We start from the raw sequence: 22,042 nt of genomic DNA on the forward strand, positions 1-22,042 counted from the left end.
ATTTTTTAACCACAGCAGGTTATAGTGCTTATTGAGTTCTTCGATAAATATCTGACCTGACTGAATAGATGCATAGATGGGTGGATAATAAAGTACCCAATGAAAATGATTTCAAGTCTATGAATAATTAAAATCTATACGGGAAAAGCCACGAAAATATGCTTATCAATATACATATGTAAAAGTAAAAAGTGGTTTTTAATTCATTCTGATTTCAAATTTATTAACTATATTTTTTTGTAGAAATGTTTTTGAACAAATATTTTAGAGTTTGTGTTTCTATAGATATAAAAAATGATGCGATATACTTAACGGTCGGTCGAAAATGTATCTCTTTTATAATTTTTAATCAAATATATCTCTGAATCTTCGAATGAGCGATTTTAGCGAATAAAGATTTTACGAAGACCCGTTTAAGACAATGTCTTGCCAAAATGCGGCAAGCTTACGTCCTCATGAACTGAGGTGACACATAAATCTTAGAAGGTATTCTCCGCGAACCTCGGGAGACTTACGACTAGAGACCTCCCTTTATTTTCTAAACAGCAATAGAGATAAGTAAGCAACAAAAGAGCTGAAGTTCGCTGTACTTTTATCACGTCGAATTACTTTAACATTATTTCACGTAGTTGTGCTTTTGTCGACTTTAACGACTAGTCCTCCAAATATCCGTATACATTACATCGTACCTACTATAAGAATAGTATTTCATTAATATTGGGCACTTGAGTAATTTTTATTACTTGAGCAATACTGAAACGACATTTAACTTTTGAAATCATGATGAAAAGGGTCCCTCGTAAGGTAACGATCATCACGCATCAAGTCAAGGTCATTGTATGCGTGAATTATCTTCAAGTACACGTACACCTATGACGTGTAAAATAAATCAACATAAACCGTAAAGATGAAGTTTTGTGTGTTCACTTTTAGCATTTAAAGTCTGCATAAGTACTATGAAATGGATACTTACAAATATCGAACGGTATCGACATATATATAAATACTATAACTATTAGTTATAGCATTATATTATTGTGTAGATAAAACTGGTAATCCGTACATCGTACGAGTAAAATATTTTTTTTTAATAAATCTTGGAACCTAATCGCACCAACCAGCCCACAGATCCAATCCAAACCATCCAAGAACCCCGCTCAAACACACTCAAAAAATAAATCATAATTGTCTAGCCGTGGAGGAGGAGCTCACTGACACACGTATCCGTATTCTTCTGATTTATATATATTAAGAGGAAGAGCGAACACTTAAAAATACGTAAATATTAAAGCATTAAAAAATATTATGTAAATTACAGTAGTTTTCGTTACACTCCAATTAGAAAGAGAGGCTCTCGTCTTGCAGTAGGACACAAACTCTTAGTTTGTTTGTACCATCCCACTTTTAAAATTATGCAAAAGTTTTAATTTGACACCGAAATGCATAACATTTCAGTGTAATTAAAACAAAAAGTTTCATTTTTATTATTTTGTTCATTTATTTTATTTTAAGAGCCGAGATTGCCTAAGTGGTTACAACAAGTAAATCTTAACTTAAAATTGCGGGTTCTAGCTCGAGTATCAGGAGTAATCTCTACCAATCTTTGTGGGTCCTATTTATCAAAAATAAAAGGGGGATCCATTAACAAATGTGGCTATCTCTGAATGTCAAGCTTACTTTCCACCAATTTATTGTGGCATCTTAACAAATAGACGAAATATTATTTAAAATTTAAGAATTTTTTTTAGAGGTGTCATGACTCCCCTTTTCGGTTCGCACCAACCGGGTATGTTATGGTATAAGTATGTCGGGTGAACATAGCCCACATTTGTATTCACCTACGCGCATTGGAGTAGCGTGGTGGGAGATTTACAGCCTGACTTGTAATTTATTTACAAAAAATAAAACCAACAAAAGTTTATATTAAACGCGACAGAAGTAAAACCTTTTTTCTTCAATTGATCACTGTAATGTTAAACACTGAATCGTTGCTCTCTAGACCGACCTTGACATTCTATTCTCATTGCGTACAAAGGGTATTTAAAATTCGAATCAACCCATTACATTTATTCATCCAGAAAATAAATAAGTATTTATTAAATGCTACTTTAATCAAGGACTTAAAAGATTACCCTCAAAGATAACCGATGTATTTGTTGATTACAATTTAAGCCTCGTCCATTCAGGTTATTCTTCAGGGCTCGAGTCAATCTTAAAGAAGTGCCTCTTTATAGAAGCCGTTGATATAAAATTTTGCTATTTCTTACCGTGTTTTCGCTGTCAGGGTTCCCTAGCGATGTTTATCGTATATTAATTATTCTAGAACTACTTCATAATTTTTAAAATCAATTTATACCAAAACCAATTATTAATTTCTGTAAATTGTTTCTTTAAAATCATTAGCTTTATGATTCAAAGTCATAACATCACTAAAATATATGTGATTTTTATTGTTATTAAGAGTCAGGAAAAAAGTAAAGTCTATAAACAGGAAAACTTATTCATAAAATCGGTCTGCGAAACGCAGATAACAAAATATCAGCGGTTGTCTCGTGCATATTGCGCATTTAATATTAAAGATTTGTAAATAACACAACCGCGTCCGCACCGCACTTCGTTTACGCACCCCGACCATAAAGCCTGATACACATTGCACTAAATAGCCACGAGGCAAGGGGAAGTGTAATTGAATCCGTATGTCCGAGGCGTCATCGTTAGTGAGTAGTTATGATAAGCGGTACGAGGATTTTGTTTATAAGCGAAATAATCAAACCGAAGAGATCGTTTGTTTGTTTGTATGGGTGATTTTTGCATCAGATATATTTATTTAATTTTACAACATCAACGGGCTCACAGTTGCCCGTGCCTCTTTTTACATTCTACTTTTATACATTTTAGCGTTTTATACTATATTTTTACTGAACATAAGCAGATCTTCGCTGGACTTCAAGCTTGTCGTCTTCTTGGAAGACTTGGCCCGCACTGACTTTTTTATACCGACAGCGTCGTCACCATCGTCCGTGTAATTGACACAGGTGTTAGAGTGTCTAGTGATTGCCGCAACTGCGTGAGGAAAACTTTCATGTATACGGAGCCTCACATTATTCGACTGGACTATGATAACGTCGCCGTCGGTCTGTCACTGTGATTCGTGGATGGTAAAGACGCCTGAACCTACACCTTTTCCGTATTCCTGATCCATTAGGAGTTTCGGTTTCGGTGGTTTCGGTGCGTACAGGATAACTCACGGGTGATGTTTGTTGTCAGATTTGGCCGGCAGTACCTCATTTCGAACAGATTCTCAGATCTCTGTCGATATAAGGCAACTGTTTGGTATTTCCGATGAGGACCACTAGCTCCGGACAGCTATGCCCCCATTATAATATCAAATACAACTTGTAATGATGAAGTGAAAATATGCGTCTTCAAAGCTATAAGATCAATTTGTTGACTACGATTTAAATCTATAAAATTTATTTATTTATTATGAAAGAAATATATATTTCATTGTTCTTTAATGACTGATTTTCTAAACGTAAAGTATACTACCAAGATTCATTTTTTATTACGGCACTAATTGTCGTCTGCGGCTTCTCTCGATTAGTCGTCAAAAACTAGGCATTAAAATATAATAATACAATATCCATTCCTGGTGTTCAAGCTTGCTTCGTACCAAATTACATCAAAATCGCTTCGTGGTTAGACCGTGAAAGAGAATAGACAGACAGAGTTACTTTCGCATCTATAATATAAGTAGGTATAGATGTTGCACTGTATAAAATGTATATATTACCAATCGTTCATTACATTTTCCAACTTGCCAGTAATAACGTTGAAGTAATATGTTAATAATACACAACTAAACTTCATTAAGCATGAAACTGAGCATCTCACGTAATAACGTTCTCCGTTATAAGAAAACACATATAAAAAGTAGAGTAAGATACTAATTCCCAAGGTTTGTGGCACATTGGCGAACCAAGGAATGTTTGAAATTTCTTACAGCTCTAATGGACATGAGCGTTGGTCACCATTTACCAACATTGGCCCATTTCCCCTTCCGCCTAACTATACAATGTACGTAGCAACTTGTATATCAAATTTCCAAGTATTTGGATGCAACGTTTACTTAAAACTTTTCTGAAGCATGTTTTTGATCTCAATGTACATTATAATATATAATTATAAATTTAGCATTAAATAAACAAAATGAGTACGATACCTACATCATTGACTCACCCTATTCCCGTTTTGAGTGCAACCACAAATAACGTCGGCAGAAGGGTCGCGTAATGTTTTATTATACCAGCTTTATAACCGAAAGAAGAAAGTAATCTCACTTATTTACTGAAGGATATGAAAGATAAAATAGATTGGCAAGGAAAATGGATAATAATATGAATTTACAGTTGTAAAACTCAATATAAATAATATATTTTTTATAACTTCGAAGTAACGTTGTACTTTTGTTTATAAACAGAGGTCTAAATACCGTTTATCGTGTCTCTAGTCTCAGAAATGATGAGAAAAATTCATCACCGATTTAACCCTATTTTTGGGGATGAATTATGAATAATCCTGCCTTGAAGTAAAGATGGGTAATATTAATATTTCTAAAATTAAAACTAGGCTGCCGTCTTTAAAGTAGCACAAAAATTCCTGAATATTCTACTAGATATATTTTCATCCAATTTATACGGGTCCTTCGAGATATACCATTTCAACCTACATTTTCAAAGACGACTAATGATTGTAGAAATATAAACAACGTTTAGTTTCGGTTGAGTTAATTATAATACATAATATTTTTACACAGTAATAGTAGCTAATTTTGGTTTAAAATGTTATACGTAGCAATCAATGTAATGCAAACAATTATTTTACCACTAACACGCCTTTTATAAAAAAAAACATTTATAGTAGTGTCTCCACAACTGCATAAAATGTCATCTCAATCAATTAAATAGACTTGGAACGTATTTGTTATATACTATTATACACCATATTACATTTATTCAAACTACAATAATAATTAACCGATATTTTGTTTATAAAAAAAATGCAGTACAAAAGGCGGTTATTAGCGTTATCTTCTAGACAACCTTAAAATTAATAAATAATTATACACTAATCTCTTATTTTATTGACTTTTTATCGTTGAATGTATTTTTTATATATGTTGGTCAAAGAACGAAACATTAATTTTATTTATGACAACATTTTCGTTTTATTTCTAACAACGTATAAAGTACATCATATAGAACAATCAGGACGACGAAACGCGAAGAATCCTTGATGCTCATTCATTGTCGTTTCCTTTTTTTTTGATGACGTCTAATTTTGCACGGTTTTCAAAACGAGGGGCAAAAAAGCTTCCGCGCTTAAGATCGTACCTGCCTCGCGCCATCAAAAGATCATTGTACTGAGGATTGTACCATACGCTGAAACGAAAGAGCAAAGAGCAAAAACATAGCCCTGCCATAGCTAAGGCAGTCTTTCAGGCAGTGAATAGCCGAGTGTTTCAAATTACTGCCTGTGCTTTATTGTGTGTGAAAACATTCGCCCGACTGCGTTTATTTGAATAGATGCGAATGTTCTATATTATTTTTAGTAATAGAAACTCGGCCTGACTAAATAAATATACGAAAACGACGTTATATTTTTTGAAAACACAAAACACTGAAAGCTGAACTCCAATTACGTATTAATATATATAATATATACGTATTTTTTATGGTATAGGTTGTCGGACGACCAAATGGGCCACCTGATGGTAAGTGGTCACCACCGCCCATAGACAATGGCGCTGTTAGAAATATTAACCATTCCTTACATCGCCAATGTGCCATCAACAATACCAGGAACGATAACTAAGATGTTATGTTCCTTGTGCCTGTAGTTACACTGGCTCACTCACCCTTCAAACCAAAACACAACAACTCTGGGTACTGCTGGGTGGTACCTACCCAGACGAGCTAGGACAAAGCCCTACCACCAAGTAAATATACGAACTAAGGTAATTTACAGAAAATTTTACACAATTTTGAAAAAGTCAATATGATGCGGGACCCTGAAGTTATTATTTTTCTTTCTCATGAATTACAGCATCCTCTTCTTTTAATTACACACGCTCGCATGTGTTCTCGACACGTAAGAAGCTGTCAGCCTACAGTAACCAGGGACGCTGGGAAATTCAATTAATATTTCTAACCATGTTTGCTTCATAAAAATGTTTAAGAAATAATAATTCTAATATTTTCTCATAAATAGACAATGTAACAACAATTCCTTACAAATACCTGTCATACAAACACGAGCAGTCTTGCTTAACTTATTTTCGTTTAAAATATTTGCGATTTTCTTTACAAGCAATTGAAAAATTCAAAATAAGTAATTTGATTAAAAAAAAACATGCTTAACAAACTTGAAATGCGCTTGTTAAGCTATATGTTTATTTAACAAGTCTATTTGTTTTAAAAAATGTTCGACACATTCAATTCATTAGAATGTGTATAATTTAAATATAATTAAAAGCATTTATGTAATATAGGAAAATTCTTCATATTGGTTTGAAAATCCATTTACGTGTGACATACATACACATATATACATACAACATAATTTTCGGCTTATTATCAGATTAATTTATCAAATGCTAATTTAACGGGTACTTCTAATAAAAACAAATTAGATTTCGTATAATTTATTTCATGACAATTCACAAGTTTTCTCATTCCATTAAAACAATAATATCCAAAGCTATCGCTTCAGCGCTAAATCAGTAAAGTCAAGGTTATAATCCAAGTTAGCTTAAATCGCTTAACGATTAAAACACAAGGCAATATACTATTTTGAAGGACAACAATTTTATAAAATACTCCAAACAATACTGATGTAATTAATAGTCGATTAATGAAAAAACCTAATTTTTATCAACTATTGTAGAATAGTCACAAGAAAAAAAAATCAAGAACAATATAATATTCAACTCAGAAATGTTACAAGATTGAAGAAAATTTTGCGGTCGAAAGAACTTTTACTTTTCCTCGACATTGAGAGTTCTTAAGTCGCTTCTTTTCTTAATTTTCTGCGTGGATTGTTATTATGTCCACTTCTCAGTTCTTTATTTGAATACGACTCGTTTTTATAAGTTCTTATTATTATTATTCTTAGACGAAATTTTTATGAATCCAGGACATTGTTTATATCACACTTGTATATTTAAAATATATTTACATTAACTTAATATTATTTTAAGCTTATTGCACACGTGGAGTGTGACGTTTGGCATATTTATAGTTTAATAGATGTCGCCCGCTGCTTTACTCACTTTCACTTTTTAAGGGTAGTTCGTCAGGCGTAAGGTATAAAAAAAGGTCTATGTCCGTCCTTAGGGTTCGACCTTGCTAAATATCAATTTCATCAAAATCTCGGTTTTGGTATATGTACCGTGTATACATACATACGCATTAAGTAAAAAGCGGTTATTTTAATATTACAAACAGACACTCTAATTTTATTGTATGTGTATAGATTAGTAAATGTTACTAATATATACCTACATAATGCCATGTGTCATAAAGCATTACAATGAAAATCATTTAACAAAATATAACTTAAGTACTGGTCTGTAAGAAATAGTAAAATGGATTTAGTTTGTTGTTATTGTTAAAATATAACATTATTTTATATGAGCCATATCTGTCAAACACAATAATCTGTGGTAAAACAGAGTAGATTTTAAGAAAGAGTTTCACCAAATTTTAATACATGTGATTAGGAGCAAAATATATAAAAGCAAATATGTATTAGACACATGTAGTTCACACTTTTTACATATATTAATATTTTTTCAATGAACAAGTCGTTTAAGTGTCTTCTGTTACATGAATGCATGATAACGATGTCCGATCCACCTAGGAAATTATAGCTAGTTAAAACCATTCACGGCTCGTCTAAAGCTCGCCATTAGTAATAGTATAGAATTTTATGAACAGATTTTTACTTTACACATTTTAGTGTAAAGGAGATTATCGAAAATCGCCTCAAGACCAATAAACTTATAACTTGCATAATAATTATTATATTTTTTTAAATATAAACTTGTTGGATTTTATGCAGGCCCTTCTGGGTAGGTACCACCCACTCATCTGATATTCTACTGTCAAACAACAGTACTCAGTATTGTTGTATTCCAGTTTGAAGGGTGAGTGAGCCAATTTTATTAGTCACAAGGGATATAACATGTTAGTTTTAACATTAGTTGCATTGGCGATGTGGATAATATTAGACCACTTGCCACCAGGTGGTGGGTCAAATGGCCGTCCGCTTATCTATATCATTTAAGAAATGCTAATTGCGGATATTATAATCAAACTATATAAATGTAAGATATATTTTAAAAAATGTAACAAATGATATGACTTCTTTCTGATTCTCAGAAGACTTTCATGGGCGTAGTATAGATATTAAGATTATTAACAACTGGTCAATAAAAAATATATTGCCTATTTTTTTCTGTAGATAAAAGATTTTTTTAAAACGAAAAAGTAGTTCTAGTGTTTATCCATTACAAAAAAAGCAAATCTTTTGCCTTTATAATATTAGTTTTGACATAATATTTTTATTCGGGGACATCACGAAATCGCTAGCGCTTGCGCGTATTGGTCCGACGTGATCTCCCCCCAGACTCACGCGACAACCATAACGACGAACCATTGCGACACCTTTTACCCGGTCTTCTTGAGCGGAACGAGTCAGCAGAGTCACTGTTCTCACGCACCCGCTCCGCAACCACCGTCAGCGACATGACATTGTCTCAAAAAGAGACCACCTCCATCCAGCTCCAAATATGCGCCATGATAGGCAGTGAGAGATCTCCGCCGACTGTCACCACCAAGGAATGCCTATAAGGATTCCTTCCTATAATTCTGCAATCTTTAATTAAATTGCAGTAGCAATGTTATTACAGCTTTTGCAAACAAAGTTGATATAGTGCGTAAACAATTTTGATATTTCAATTAATTTATGGCACACTCTTATGACACATTTGCATTAGCAGTATCTAAGTCACAGTATACTTTATTCATTTAGGCTCTTACAAGCACTTTTGAATTTTAACAGCATTTTTTTGAAAGTTATCGTTTTAGAATATGGACTTTACCAAGAAGAACTGGCTTTTTTTGTTCCTTATTTCTTGGCTATAAATGCAAAATATTGCTGTTTGTCGTATTTACAATACGTGAAAATAATATTCATAAAATGATTAAAAAATAAAACATAAACGTATAAAAATACAAAAACAGCTATCACTATGATAAATCGAAATAGCCGCGTAATAGAAAAAATAAAATATATCGGAAGGTGCGTTTGATATTTGAGCACTCTTCATAAATATGCGCATAAAGGGATCTTTGTTTGCAAATAGTTATAAATTAATTTGAATTTCAATTCAGGGCCTGTTTCCACGGTTTTATTGAATAAAAATAAAAATAAAATGTTGAAAAAACAAAAAAATTATATATGCAAATCACTTGAGTCTTGACTTGACACGAAAACTGGAAACGAAATTTTATGTCAATTTTACAAATATTGAATGTCACGTAAGTAAATTTTGCAAACGAAAGCTAACTCAGTAGTAAAACGGTGAGAGCTTAACCATCCATATTTTTAAAGAGAAAATGAATTTAGCACGGAAGATGAATATTAGGCGGCTTCCGCAGAGAGACAAATCGGTTTAGCACGGCGGATGAAAATCCTGCAAAATTTGCTATTACGTCAATATACTTCTTTTAAGTGCAAACATATCCACAGTAAAGTGTGAATGTTGAATAATAAGAGTGTTTTATTGGTGTAAAAGGTTACTTTCATTTTTAAACCACCCATAAAGTGAAACAAAAATTAAATTGACTATTTTTTTTATTGCAATAATAATAAATATTCTTTTAATTTTCAGTGTAAGCACATCTTTTTTAAATGTATTTTAAACTATAGACGCTGTACTTCACTCTATTTTAATTTAGCTAAATAGTCAAAACTCTCCTGTGTGCTTTGATGTTATAAAAGCTTCATTCCGATTGAGCGGCGCTTGGAAAAAGTCGGAAAGTTAAATTTATTTACTGAAGCTTTTATAAACATTTAAGTGCAGCATTTATGTATTTAAACAAACATTTTTCATAAAAATATGACATTTAATTTAATAAGTGGATTTATAAAAAATAATATAAAAACAATTTGTATATTTTAATATAAAATAACCTTTAACAAGGTGTTCAATTATTCAACTTATTAACTAATACTATTATATATTTATTTTCATTTGCTTATGAGTAAAGTGATGCTAAATTTATGATAAAATAGTTGTATCCGTCCCAAAATATACAACTGGGTAGTATATTGCAAGGTATGGTGGGGACCACACTCCTCGACTGCGCATAATTTTATTCGACACGTGCAGATTTTCTCACAGCCGAGCACGAAATTAATTATAAACACATGTTTAGTACGCGAAAACTCTGTGGTGTTTGTCCAGATTAGCTCCTGGCTCCTGAGATATTTTTGTCAAGACAGCATTTTAATGAAATTCAAGTAAAAAAAAAACCTCACTTAGGTAATAATCTGATTGCGTCTATTAGCGTAAAATTTAATTTAAAACAATACTCTGTGTGATATCATTAGTACAAAGTACCTATTTACTGTAAAGTTAATTTTCAAAAACCAGTCGGATTTAAGATTACTTCGTATAATGTAAGTTTAATGAAGGAAATAATTTGGTAATGGCCAATCTCATTAAGATAATTCTTATTACTTAGTTGAATATCGAATCGTTTTATTTGTTATATTTGAATGATCTTCTTGTATTTATCTTCTACTCAGAACACTGATATGTTTAATAAGTCTTGTAGTTTACATAGTTTCACTACAATGTTTTGTAAAGACATTATTTTAACCGTCACAATACGCAGAATACCTTGGAATGTTTTCTATAGCACCAAGCACGGGAAATATTATTAACACAAATATAACATTTATATCCTTAGTAGTATCTCCTTGGTTTGAACCCGTGATCTTCAGATAAAATACACGTTTTAAATTCACTGGAACATGACCTTTCAGAATTGTATATTATAATAAATTCTGAATACCGAAATATACATGAAACAAAAACATTTTTATATTTTCGAGCATTTTACGAGTCTCCTTACAAAAACCTTTTTTGGGCAAGAGACTGAGTGAAACGATTTAATGATTATTAACATAATCTAATAAAAAATATATAAAATAAAAAACCTATTTAAGTCAGTGCTTAATATAAATTCAAAGCAGAACATAAATCCTTGAGGTTATTAAGTATATTCTTTGTGTTAAAGAAAATTTCTAACTTTTATACAGATGAAAACATCACAAAGCTATTTTAGTCATGCCTCACTGTTCCCAGACACAAACGGTCTAAATTCGTTTCTGTACATACAGAGAATGTTTGTATGCTAATTGATTTTCCTTCTATCCACGCTGCGTATACGCCGACTCCGTTTCGTTTCGCCATTCAACTAGCCAATTAACAAACAACTTCGATATTCACTTTACGAATTTTGAACGTTGAAGTTAAACGTAATTGTAAGCAAGCAGTAGTTTACAAATACAAACAGAACTTGAAACAAAAGAAATAATTTATTTATTTAATATTTTTGTAATACAACTAAATTAACTACATTGCCTTCGCCAAATCAGTTCCACATTTTGAATAAAACAAATAAAATATATTACATAGTAAACAAAACATGTATATATATTTTACAATGAAAAATAATGAATTTTTATGGGATTTATGATTTAATTTAACCATTTTGTGATAACATGTCTTATTCAGAACACTATTTACAATACATTTAATAAAAATCAATTTACTTTTATTGTGAAAACAATGTGAAGGGTAAATGTGTGTATTATGTAATATCAGGTTAACAGTTTCGGGAAAATCATGTAAACATCTGACTAATTAAAACCTTAAACGTTACGGAGATAAAATATCAAATGTCAAGTTACTGCTTGAGGGAACATTTTTAGCTTCAGCTTACATTGTCTTCGTTATCATCTTATATTTATATATATTATATGTATATGTTACTGTAAAAGCTCGAACTAAGGCAAATCTTAAAATTTTCCAGTAAAACCTAAGATTTATCGACATGAGTTGGTAAATATAAGTATTTATTATAAAGGGACGACTTTTACCATTCCAACCTAACCTAACCTAACATTTAAATCCTAAGATTTACCAAGTGAATGATGGTAAAAGTTCGAATCTCAAAGTTTTAAGGACATTTACCATTCATAATCGGTAAATCTTAGGAAAATCTTAAGATTTACCGTAGTTCGAGCTTTTACAGTAACATATATATCTATTTCTCGACTTTGCTTCTTTATCAAAATTTGTGATGTGTAATATATCGTGTTTTATTTATGAAAAGTTAAAGTTAAGTTGTCGCCCGTGGCTTCGATCGCGTCTTAGAGTTTGGTCGTCTGATCTTAGACTTAAATAACCTATCTCCTTCCTTGGGCTTCAAATTTGCTACAAAGAAAATTCGGTTCACAATTTTGACCAGTAACAGACAGACAGAAAGATTTACTTTCGCATTTATAATATTAATATTATTTATTTCATAGTCATTTTTTTCATACTCATAATATCTCAAATCGGATACCCTGGTCTAGCTTATAAAGATGCAAATTTCGAGGTCTTAGCATCAAATTTTATACCGGGGAATAAAACTTTATTGTCAATAGATTCAAAGTAGAACGAAGATTGAAAATCAACTATTTATGCCTCAGAAATGATGTAATGCCTGTTCTATCGCTTAAACTCTTGTCGGCTATCGGATTGCCTTCCTCCCGGATCACACGTGTTAGGAAATAGAGATTGCATATGTCGTTGTGCACATACACGTTATACATAATATCTCCTGCTAAGAGTACATACATAAAATCTCTTCATTGTAAATGTCCGATAAGTCCACAATTCGGTGAGTGTAGAAGAGGATCTCATAATGTCTAACATAATGTGTATTAATGAAATAATTAAAAATATTATTGTGAAATTGACTCATGTAAAATAAGTATTAAAGACGACCGACGATTTTTTCATAGAATGAATTACAAGTTTTTATATAAATATTTATTTTAGAAATATACTATAATATCACCGTCACTTATACTCGGCCAATTTTGCTGTACATTAGACAATGTTTTATTTTTATTAAATGTATGTATAATTTTAATAAAATTTTCCTCAAATAATCTGTTTACAGTTTTCCAGGCGAATATATATACGGCGTAAATATTTCTATTGTTTCATTGTGACATCACCAATTATCGAAGAATTTTTCTATGAATAGTTCAATTTTCTCATTACCACTGGTATTTATTAGTTGGCAACTATTAGTTTAATACGCGTTATATTGCAACGTCACATAATTAGCGGCAAATACCTTAGACCGATTCCCTTAATCAACCGTAATTTAGATACAAAAGCATTTGTAATTGATAATAGTGGCATAGTATGTTGAAGAGCCCGCAGAGTACAAACTTGTCTTATTTCGTGTATTTAATATTCATACGCAATGAAAAAGTGTGGCATTTTCATCAGTTTAATTCTAATAATAAGTAATATTTATATTATTGAAGCAACCAGGAAAGGTAAAAGACCAATTTAATTTTCATTAAGTAAGTGACTATTGAATACAGCTTTCAAAGTTCTCGCCATAGATTTGAAAAGGAAAGAATTCGCCACACATTGGGTACTATTTTTGCCCAACCCCATTTCCATTTCAGACGTAAATTAATAAAAAAAACGTAAACTAAGTAAATAAAAAGGAACCCTACACATGCGGGGCTACTTTTGCACAAATCGCGACTTTCGAAAGTGTATTGAATTCTTCCATCAGTTATCTATGGAGACATTTTAATCAACGCTGAAATAACAGGAAACAGCTGTAGTTTAATAAAAACGAAGTTTAAATGTGATTTAAAAAGCATTTTGAAGATATTATATGCAAGCGTATCAAGCTATTAAAAACATAATGTAATTTAACATAGGTACTTATAATAATAAAATATACTTTTTAGACGTATGTAAGAAATGTGTATATATCCGAGATTGTCCAATTATCGCAAGCCTGCCCACCGAAAAACAGCAAATGTGGATGGATACATTTCCCTGTGAGAATTCAAGAAAACATAAACATTTTTTGTTTTCCTGGACCCTCACGATTGGAGATTATGTAAGTATTTTAATATAAAAATAACCTAAAAACTTTTACATAATATGAAGAAAAAAAAAATCTTGTAATGTTTTATATTTTATATATTTCTATATATAACAATATCGTTTTTAGAATGTTTGGACTTAAAAAAATATTCAAAACTAGCTTTACCAGCGCAAAATTTATAAAACACATACTTCCTTTGACGACCTCCGTGGTCGAGCGACGACCTCCGTGGTCGAGTAGTGTGTACACCGGTTTTCATGGGTACGTCACTCCGAGGTCCCGGGTTCGATTCCCGGCCGAGTCGATATAGAAAAAGTTCATTAGTTTTCTTTGTTGTCTTGGGTCTGGGTGTTTGGGGTACCGTCGTTACTTCTGATTTCCATAACACAAGTGCTTTAGCTACTTACATTGGGATCAGAGTAATGTATGTGATGTTGTCCAATATACTTCCGACCCCTGTTTCACCCCCTTAAGGGTAGAGTTTCGTAAACTCCGTACTTAGCTATTGTCTACCCTATAAGGAACCTACCTGCCAAATTTTAAGTTTGTAGGTGTTATAGTTTTCGTTATTAATCAGTGTGTGGTATTTATTTATGGCTTTATGGCTTATGGCTTAGTGGCTTTTATATATAATATAATATTTATATAGATGTATGATAGAATTTTAACCCAATGTCCAAGCTATTTTTATGACGAATTTATTAGAAATCTTATCATATCTATTGTAAATAAAAAGAAATGGTGCAAATTGACTTAATAACGCCCTTATGCTTTTTATTAAGGAATGTCTGGAATATGTAAATAAAACATTTTTAAAAAAAATATAGATTTATTAAAAAACAAAAACAAATTGATATAAAAACACCGTAAAAATTGTAACTCTTAAATTTTCATAGAAAATTGAAAGTAATTTGATCGGGTGAAGATTTTCGAACAATTTGTCTCACTCAGTGAATAGTGATTTATTGTTGTTATCTCCTTTTGCTATCTGCATCATTCGCATTTGCACCCCTCCCAATGTACATTTCACGTCTTATAATAGCTGTTATTGGATTTCCTTGTCTACCGACTTTATTCCAAACTTACTCGTTCTAAAGTCTCACCATAAATAAAACAAATAGATAGTGCCACCAAACATGGATGATTGTTTATGGCAATCAAAGCCAAAGCTTTATTTAAATGACAAAGATATAGCAAAAACCTAGCAAGAAAAACTTACCACTGCATGTTTGCACGAAAACCAACCACCATAAAATTAATTAAACTAGAACTAATATCTAAAGCCCGTACAATAAGCAATTATCTCAATAATTACACAACATTTAAATTACGACAAAATATATATTCAATTTATATTATTTCCTGTTTCGTTATGGACAAGTAAAATTATATCGAGCTCGATGAACAGCAGTACGTAAATAAAAGACAGGTCGTTTCTTTTCCAGCCGGATAAAGGGTCCTTTTTATTTTTATTATTGTTTTGCGTGATCACTCTCACTCGTAGAACTCACCTCAAACGAAGTCGCATTACTATTCTTGGTAGAGATTTCTGTTATTTTACGCGTTCATCTCCTATAAGCCTTATATCCAGCCATGTATTACGGTATCGCCAAACATTGTGAGAAATGTATTAGAAACTCGCAATGTTTGTGCCACTTGATTGTAGTTGCAACTATTTTCAATTAAAATTACTCTTCACAAGGCCTGAGTTCCTCTTCAATACGACATTAAACGTATCAAAAGATGTTACCGTAACTCAAAAATAATATTAATGGTCGAAAAAACATCGTTGGAATTTTCAAAAGCAACGAAATTGTGCAGTTGAATTTATTTATTTATCAAATGAAACGCGTAAACAAAAGTCGTTTAATACCTTTTAATTATTTTTTTTAATACATGAGCCAATATAGATAAGAACTAATTAACTTATTTATAACATTTACACGTTGTATACATTTAGTGAAAAAATGTATTATCTCTTTTTTAATTTCTCTCATTTGTCATCATTGATTTGACATGTGATTGTTTAACTAATCAAAACCAAAATAACATTAATATGTAAAACCTTCAGTAAAACAATTATATGAAATTTAGTTTATTTTTTATACTACCATACTAACAATAACGATAGCAACACTCGTCATGTCAAAGTAAAAAATCAATGACACTTTTTTGATTCCGTTTTTTTTTTTTGTGATTATGCATTGACTTATATTTATATCACATGCGATGTCCGGTACTGAGATACGGTTGTTGAATGCAGCGATTTATTTCATTCTCAATAAATTCGAACATTTTTTATGTTTAGTCGATATAATCAAAATTATATCGATTTTATTAACATTATTACTGAGACTGCGTTATTTTATAATATATTACAGTAAAGAGCTTTTTTAACAATAGATATTTAAAATATTACAGACATGCTGCCCAAATTTTAATATACTGGAAATGGAATACGATACTGGAAATACGAAACATAGTCCACTTTATAAATATCAGAAAATGACACTAATGAGACAATTACAACAAGGCGATATAAACGGTCAAAATACTTATGGAAATCCCGTTACAGACCAAATCAACCAGGGTATTGATAAAAAATCAGCAATGAATCCGGGGCCATATTATCCCAACCAGCAAAACCAATTTGAGCCGGAGTTCCCACCACCAGGTCAAATAAAAAATACGCAATTTTTGCAAGTACCCAGCCCAGCACAAAATCCTATTATGAACAATGACAATGGTAATTTTTTTGGGGTAGTTAATTCAGGCGCTCAATGCACTGAGGTAACGAGCTTGCTACCGGACCCGAGGACAGGATGCTGTGGCCAAGACATGTCAGAAACTTCCAGGATTACGGGTATGTTTAATTTAAACGATGGAAATATATTTTCACGGTGCAATATTTTGTGTTTTACATAAATTTACACGTTACATTAAATTTTACGCTTTTTTTAACACAATTCAAATTTTAGATGTTTTTATTTTTACTTAACAGATTTACAAAATATATTCAATATATTTGCACCTTCTAATCTAAATTGGACAAATCAAGTATTTCGAAGTCGACGATCAGCCGAAAAAAAGGTGGAAGACAATGCCCTAGATGACAGAATAGCTGGTAAGACAGTTTAATTTATCTACTAATCATCTATATAAATTAGAACTTATTATCACTATTTTTCTTAAACCAGGTGGAAAAGAAACGGAACTGGATCAGTTCCCATGGACAGTTCTCTTGAAAATGACCTACAGTTTTGGTGACGATCGGCCGACTTTCAATTGCGGTGGCTCTTTGATCAGTTCAAAATATGTTCTCACTGCAGGTCATTGCCTTAATGAAAATGGAGGTGTATTAGTTGAGTAAGTAAGAAATAATATATAACGAACAACGTAGTCCATAGTGTTTTAGTTCATAATTTGTGACATAATTTTTTAACTGAAAGGTAAATTAATGCATACAATCAATTTTAAAAATTAAAATGTAGCTAAGTTAATAAGTCGTGTAAAGTAATTAGCAGTGGATGGTTTTTTTGCCCATCCTTTCGGGTACGTAATACCAAATTATCCGTTATTATGCCGCCAAAAAGCAATACACTTTGTATGGTTGTGTTCCGCTTTGAAGAGTGTGTGAGCCAGTTTAATTACAGATACAAGGGTAGTAACATATTTGATCCCATGGTTGGCGGCACATTACATTTGCCAATTTGAATTAGCGGAAGTGACCAAAAGCAGCCCATTACTAACCTGCCTTCCTGTTAAAAATCTATAACTATATAACTTACTAAATACTATACTATATACTATATACTTAAATCTATAACTATATACTTAAGTAAATTAAGATAAAGTAGATCTTAATTTACTTAAGATGCGATTTGAAAAATATTTTTATGTCAGGCAGTCCATTAATTGAAAAATGGTTATAGGTGTTGGAAGCGAAGCAATATCAAACAAAAAAAATCTTGTAAAAAAATTATATACACTAGTTTAAATTATTTGTATAATAATAATAGTAATATATACAATATGTGTGCTAATTTTCATAGAAACAATGTCAATATTTTCAGCATTGAATTAACACTTGCTGAGTATGATAAAAGTCAGTTTCCAAGAGACTGTAAACCTGGGTTAGGCGAGAGGAATTGCATTGAGAATATTTTAATGCATGCTCAAAATATAATAATACATCCTCAGTACGACGATGAATCGCTTCTTAATGACATTGCTCTTATCGAGCTAGATGGAGTCGCACCCTACACTCGTGAGTTACAATATTGAATCTATCATTGTTATATTGTTGCAAATGATTTCAAGCAGTTAATCTATTTTATACATTCCAGAATACATTAGGCCAATATGCATTCCAAACATCAATGTGGATGATCCTGAGTTCTCAGACTTGCCTCTTGCTGTAGCTGGCTGGGGTTACAATCGTCAACACGCAACCGATATTAAGCAGTCAACAGTTGTTCATGTGGTTCCTCATGACGAATGTGACCAGTCTTATCCTAATTTATTAAACACCCAACTATGTGCAGCTGGACGGACTGGTGAAGACACTTGCAAAGGTGACTCCGGGGGACCCTTGATGTTACTGTATAGAAACAATTATTATGTTGTGGGCGTTGTTAGTGGCAAGAGAGCAGATAGTCCATGTGGGACTTCTGTGCCGACTCTCTTTACAAACGTGTTCCATTTCGTTCCGTGGATAAAAAGCATTATCAGTTAAAGTAATATTTGATTTATTATTTTTCAAGTTAAGGAATGCGTAACAATATATTTTCAGTGCTATGTGCTGATATGATATGAATAGAAAATAAATACCTTTTAACAAAACATATGATCCTGTTTTATAATAAAAATAACGATAATATAATGTTCTATATTGTGGGCCTTATATTCTATTGCTGACCATTAAGCATGTGTGATTCCATTTAAATAATTGTTTAAGTACATATTTTTATTAAAAATATCATGGTGTATAAGCATTATTTAATCCTGCAAATAACATATCAAGTATCACTTCAGGTGATATTTCAATTTTAGCTGTAGTAAAAATTATCTCATGCAGAATAATTTTACAGTGTAAATTCACAGTCTGCAGCTCTTACTGAACCTGTTCTGTAATTATGTTCGCATGTTTTATTTTTTTCATACTGAAAGCTACGTCATTTATGTCGCTTGGAGGAAAACGCAAAACAATTGAATAAAATCTCAACATGCAGGTTTATTAATGTAATGTTTAAAGTCATTTGGGAACAGATTTATCAGCTATTTGAATAAGTGATTCATTTAAGTCTATTAACAATTAGATTACACAGACTGATTAGCCTAGGAAGTAATAAAAGACATATAGTTCTTAATTCATATTTATTTAGGTATATTTCAAATAATAGCGAAACATGTGTCCATTAGAGCCAACATTGAGAAATATTTTGGGGTTTTTATTTCGTTTTTACCAAAGAAGACTCACGCATATAATTTATGAATGTTTTGTTCGCTGGGATTATGATGATATATTTTTATTAGAATTTTACCTGTAAAACAGTTCTGAACGAAATCCCACGACACTATGTGTTTTTCTTAACAGTGTTGATTGGAGAAGAATCCAGAACTGGTCGTTGACTGAGCTATACGATAAGCAGTAAAGAACAAGACGTAAAAAAAATGCAAAATCAATTTTATGTTCTTAGTACATCAAAGTGTAAAAATGGACTCACTATGACGGTAACGATACATATACAATACATCAGGACACTTAAATGAACAAACACTATTATCAGAACGTAGCCGGGGGCGCGTAGATTTCCCTGGAGGGCGCTTCTCTTTAAAAGTGTCGGTCGAATGACCGCTATTCGGTGAACGGGTCTTTTAAATCATGCTCGCAAAAGACAAAAGATCTAAAATAAGTTTCAGTAAAGTTAAAATTTTATTGCTACCTAACTGTACATTTGGGAGGAAGAAGTTAAAATTGGAGTTTATATAAATCTTAAAAGGTTACGAGAAAATACATACTTACTGTTAAGGATTAAAAGACGAGTTATTATTATTATGTTCATAACTGGTTGTCAACCGTGGTTACACTGCCCTCCACTTTTTTCGGGTCACAGTCTATGTTATGTTCAGGACCATAAACTACTTTTTTGCAAAAAAAAAACCTTAATATGTTACTATAAACTTACAAACTCATAAAATATAATATTGGTTTTAATTACTTAATTTTAACAGTTTTATTCATTGTTTTAATGGCATATGTAGGGTGACGTGCATATGGGCCACCAGATAGTAAGTGCTCACCACAGCCCATCTATGTTAGCGCTGTAAGTAGAGGAACTGCAGCATATTGGAAATACTGGTTTGTTATTTGAGGATAAATTTAAGGATAAACGGATTAGCTCAATAAAAACTACATAAAAGTATTAACGAATAATTAAACTTTAATAATAAAATGCAACAAAAACCTTTAAAAATGTCTATCGAATAAAAAAACTCCAAAAACGTCATTTGACATGGAGTGCAGATAATTTGGAATAAAGCATTCCAATTTATATTCACATTTTTCTTTGACAATAGATAACACTTTTACTTAGAAAATAGAATTCATAATTTTTAGTTATCTAGAAAAACAGTCTTTTTTAAAATAACTTCTAATGTTAACCATTCCTTATATAAGCAATACACCACCAACCTTGGGAACTAAGACATTATGTCCCGTGTGCCTGTAGTCACTCTAACTCACTTACCCGTCAAACCGGACACAACAATACTTAGTATTACTGTTTGGTGGTAGAATATATGGTACCTAATAGATGGTGTGGTACCCTACCCAGATCACGACCAAGTATTAGTCAGTAAGATCAGGAAGTTTAATACTTTCTCTAAGCAATTGTATTGGTTATTTAATTTCCTAATATAAAGAAAAAAATATATATCTTATACATCAATGTGATGGTATTCCATAAAGTTACCAAATGTAAACGCAATAACAAAAAACGTATGTAAACACAGACCCTTTTAACATGTTTTTTATTTAACATCTAACAGTAAGCCGTTGATCTTTACCGAGAAAATTTATGTAAAACCAATGCTACAAATAAAGATCAACGAACGATCTGTAAATTTCCGCACCATGTCACAATTAGTGCGTATCCCGCTGTTGGGACGTGTTTTGTTATTTTCTATCGGAGACAGGTCCCTAGCGAGCCATTAAAAAACGTATTTTGGTGCCGATTCATCACAGTCATAGACACGTACCTAAACAATGCGTGTATTTTTTTAAAAATATTTTTTTTCCATATCCATTAAATTATTTTATCAAATGTATAATTTAGTCAAAATCAGCCGCATATATTAGCCGCATATAATTTAGTCATATCCCGCTGCTAGACTGAGGCCTCTCTCCATTTGAGGGCAAGTTATTCTTTCCATATATATATATACGTATCATTCATGTTGTTATAAGTTCCAAGATTTTTCCTTAAGTGGACAGGAGGTCCTAGCCAACCACTTTTTTTTAACAACACACTTTACCTTAATTTATAAACAATTTATTATTAGACACTTTTGTATGATGAAGAAGCGAAAAATGTTTGTCGTTCAAGTTATTTGTGCATATATGCTACAAAAAATAATTCAGTTAAATTACTCTTAAGACATAAAAGCTTGGTCAATAAAATGCCAATAAAATATTGTCATCATTAATGAAAATATGATTAATAAAATATAATGATACGTCTATCTTTATCGTAAATTGAGAAAAAAAAAGAAAT

At 31.7% G+C, this 22,042-nt stretch overlaps 1 protein-coding gene across 1 annotated transcript; it reads left to right on the forward strand.

Annotated features, from left to right (window-relative positions):
* The first annotated feature begins 13,455 nt into the window (after positions 1 to 13,455).
* Positions 13,456 to 19,177, forward strand: LOC125065686 (coagulation factor IX-like). The gene is made up of 7 exons (XM_047673452.1): positions 13,456 to 13,695; positions 14,125 to 14,279; positions 16,689 to 17,130; positions 17,269 to 17,391; positions 17,465 to 17,633; positions 18,341 to 18,534; positions 18,614 to 19,177. The coding sequence occupies exons 1-7, from the start codon at positions 13,620 to 13,622 to the stop codon at positions 19,000 to 19,002; spliced, it is 1,548 nt and encodes a 515-aa protein (XP_047529408.1). The 5' UTR covers positions 13,456 to 13,619; the 3' UTR covers positions 19,003 to 19,177.
* Positions 19,178 to 22,042: the final 2,865 nt, after the last annotated feature.

The sequence above is a fragment of the Vanessa atalanta genome, chromosome 8, assembly GCF_905147765.1.
Source record: "Vanessa atalanta chromosome 8, ilVanAtal1.2, whole genome shotgun sequence".
NCBI classification, from domain to species: domain Eukaryota; kingdom Metazoa; phylum Arthropoda; class Insecta; order Lepidoptera; family Nymphalidae; genus Vanessa; species Vanessa atalanta.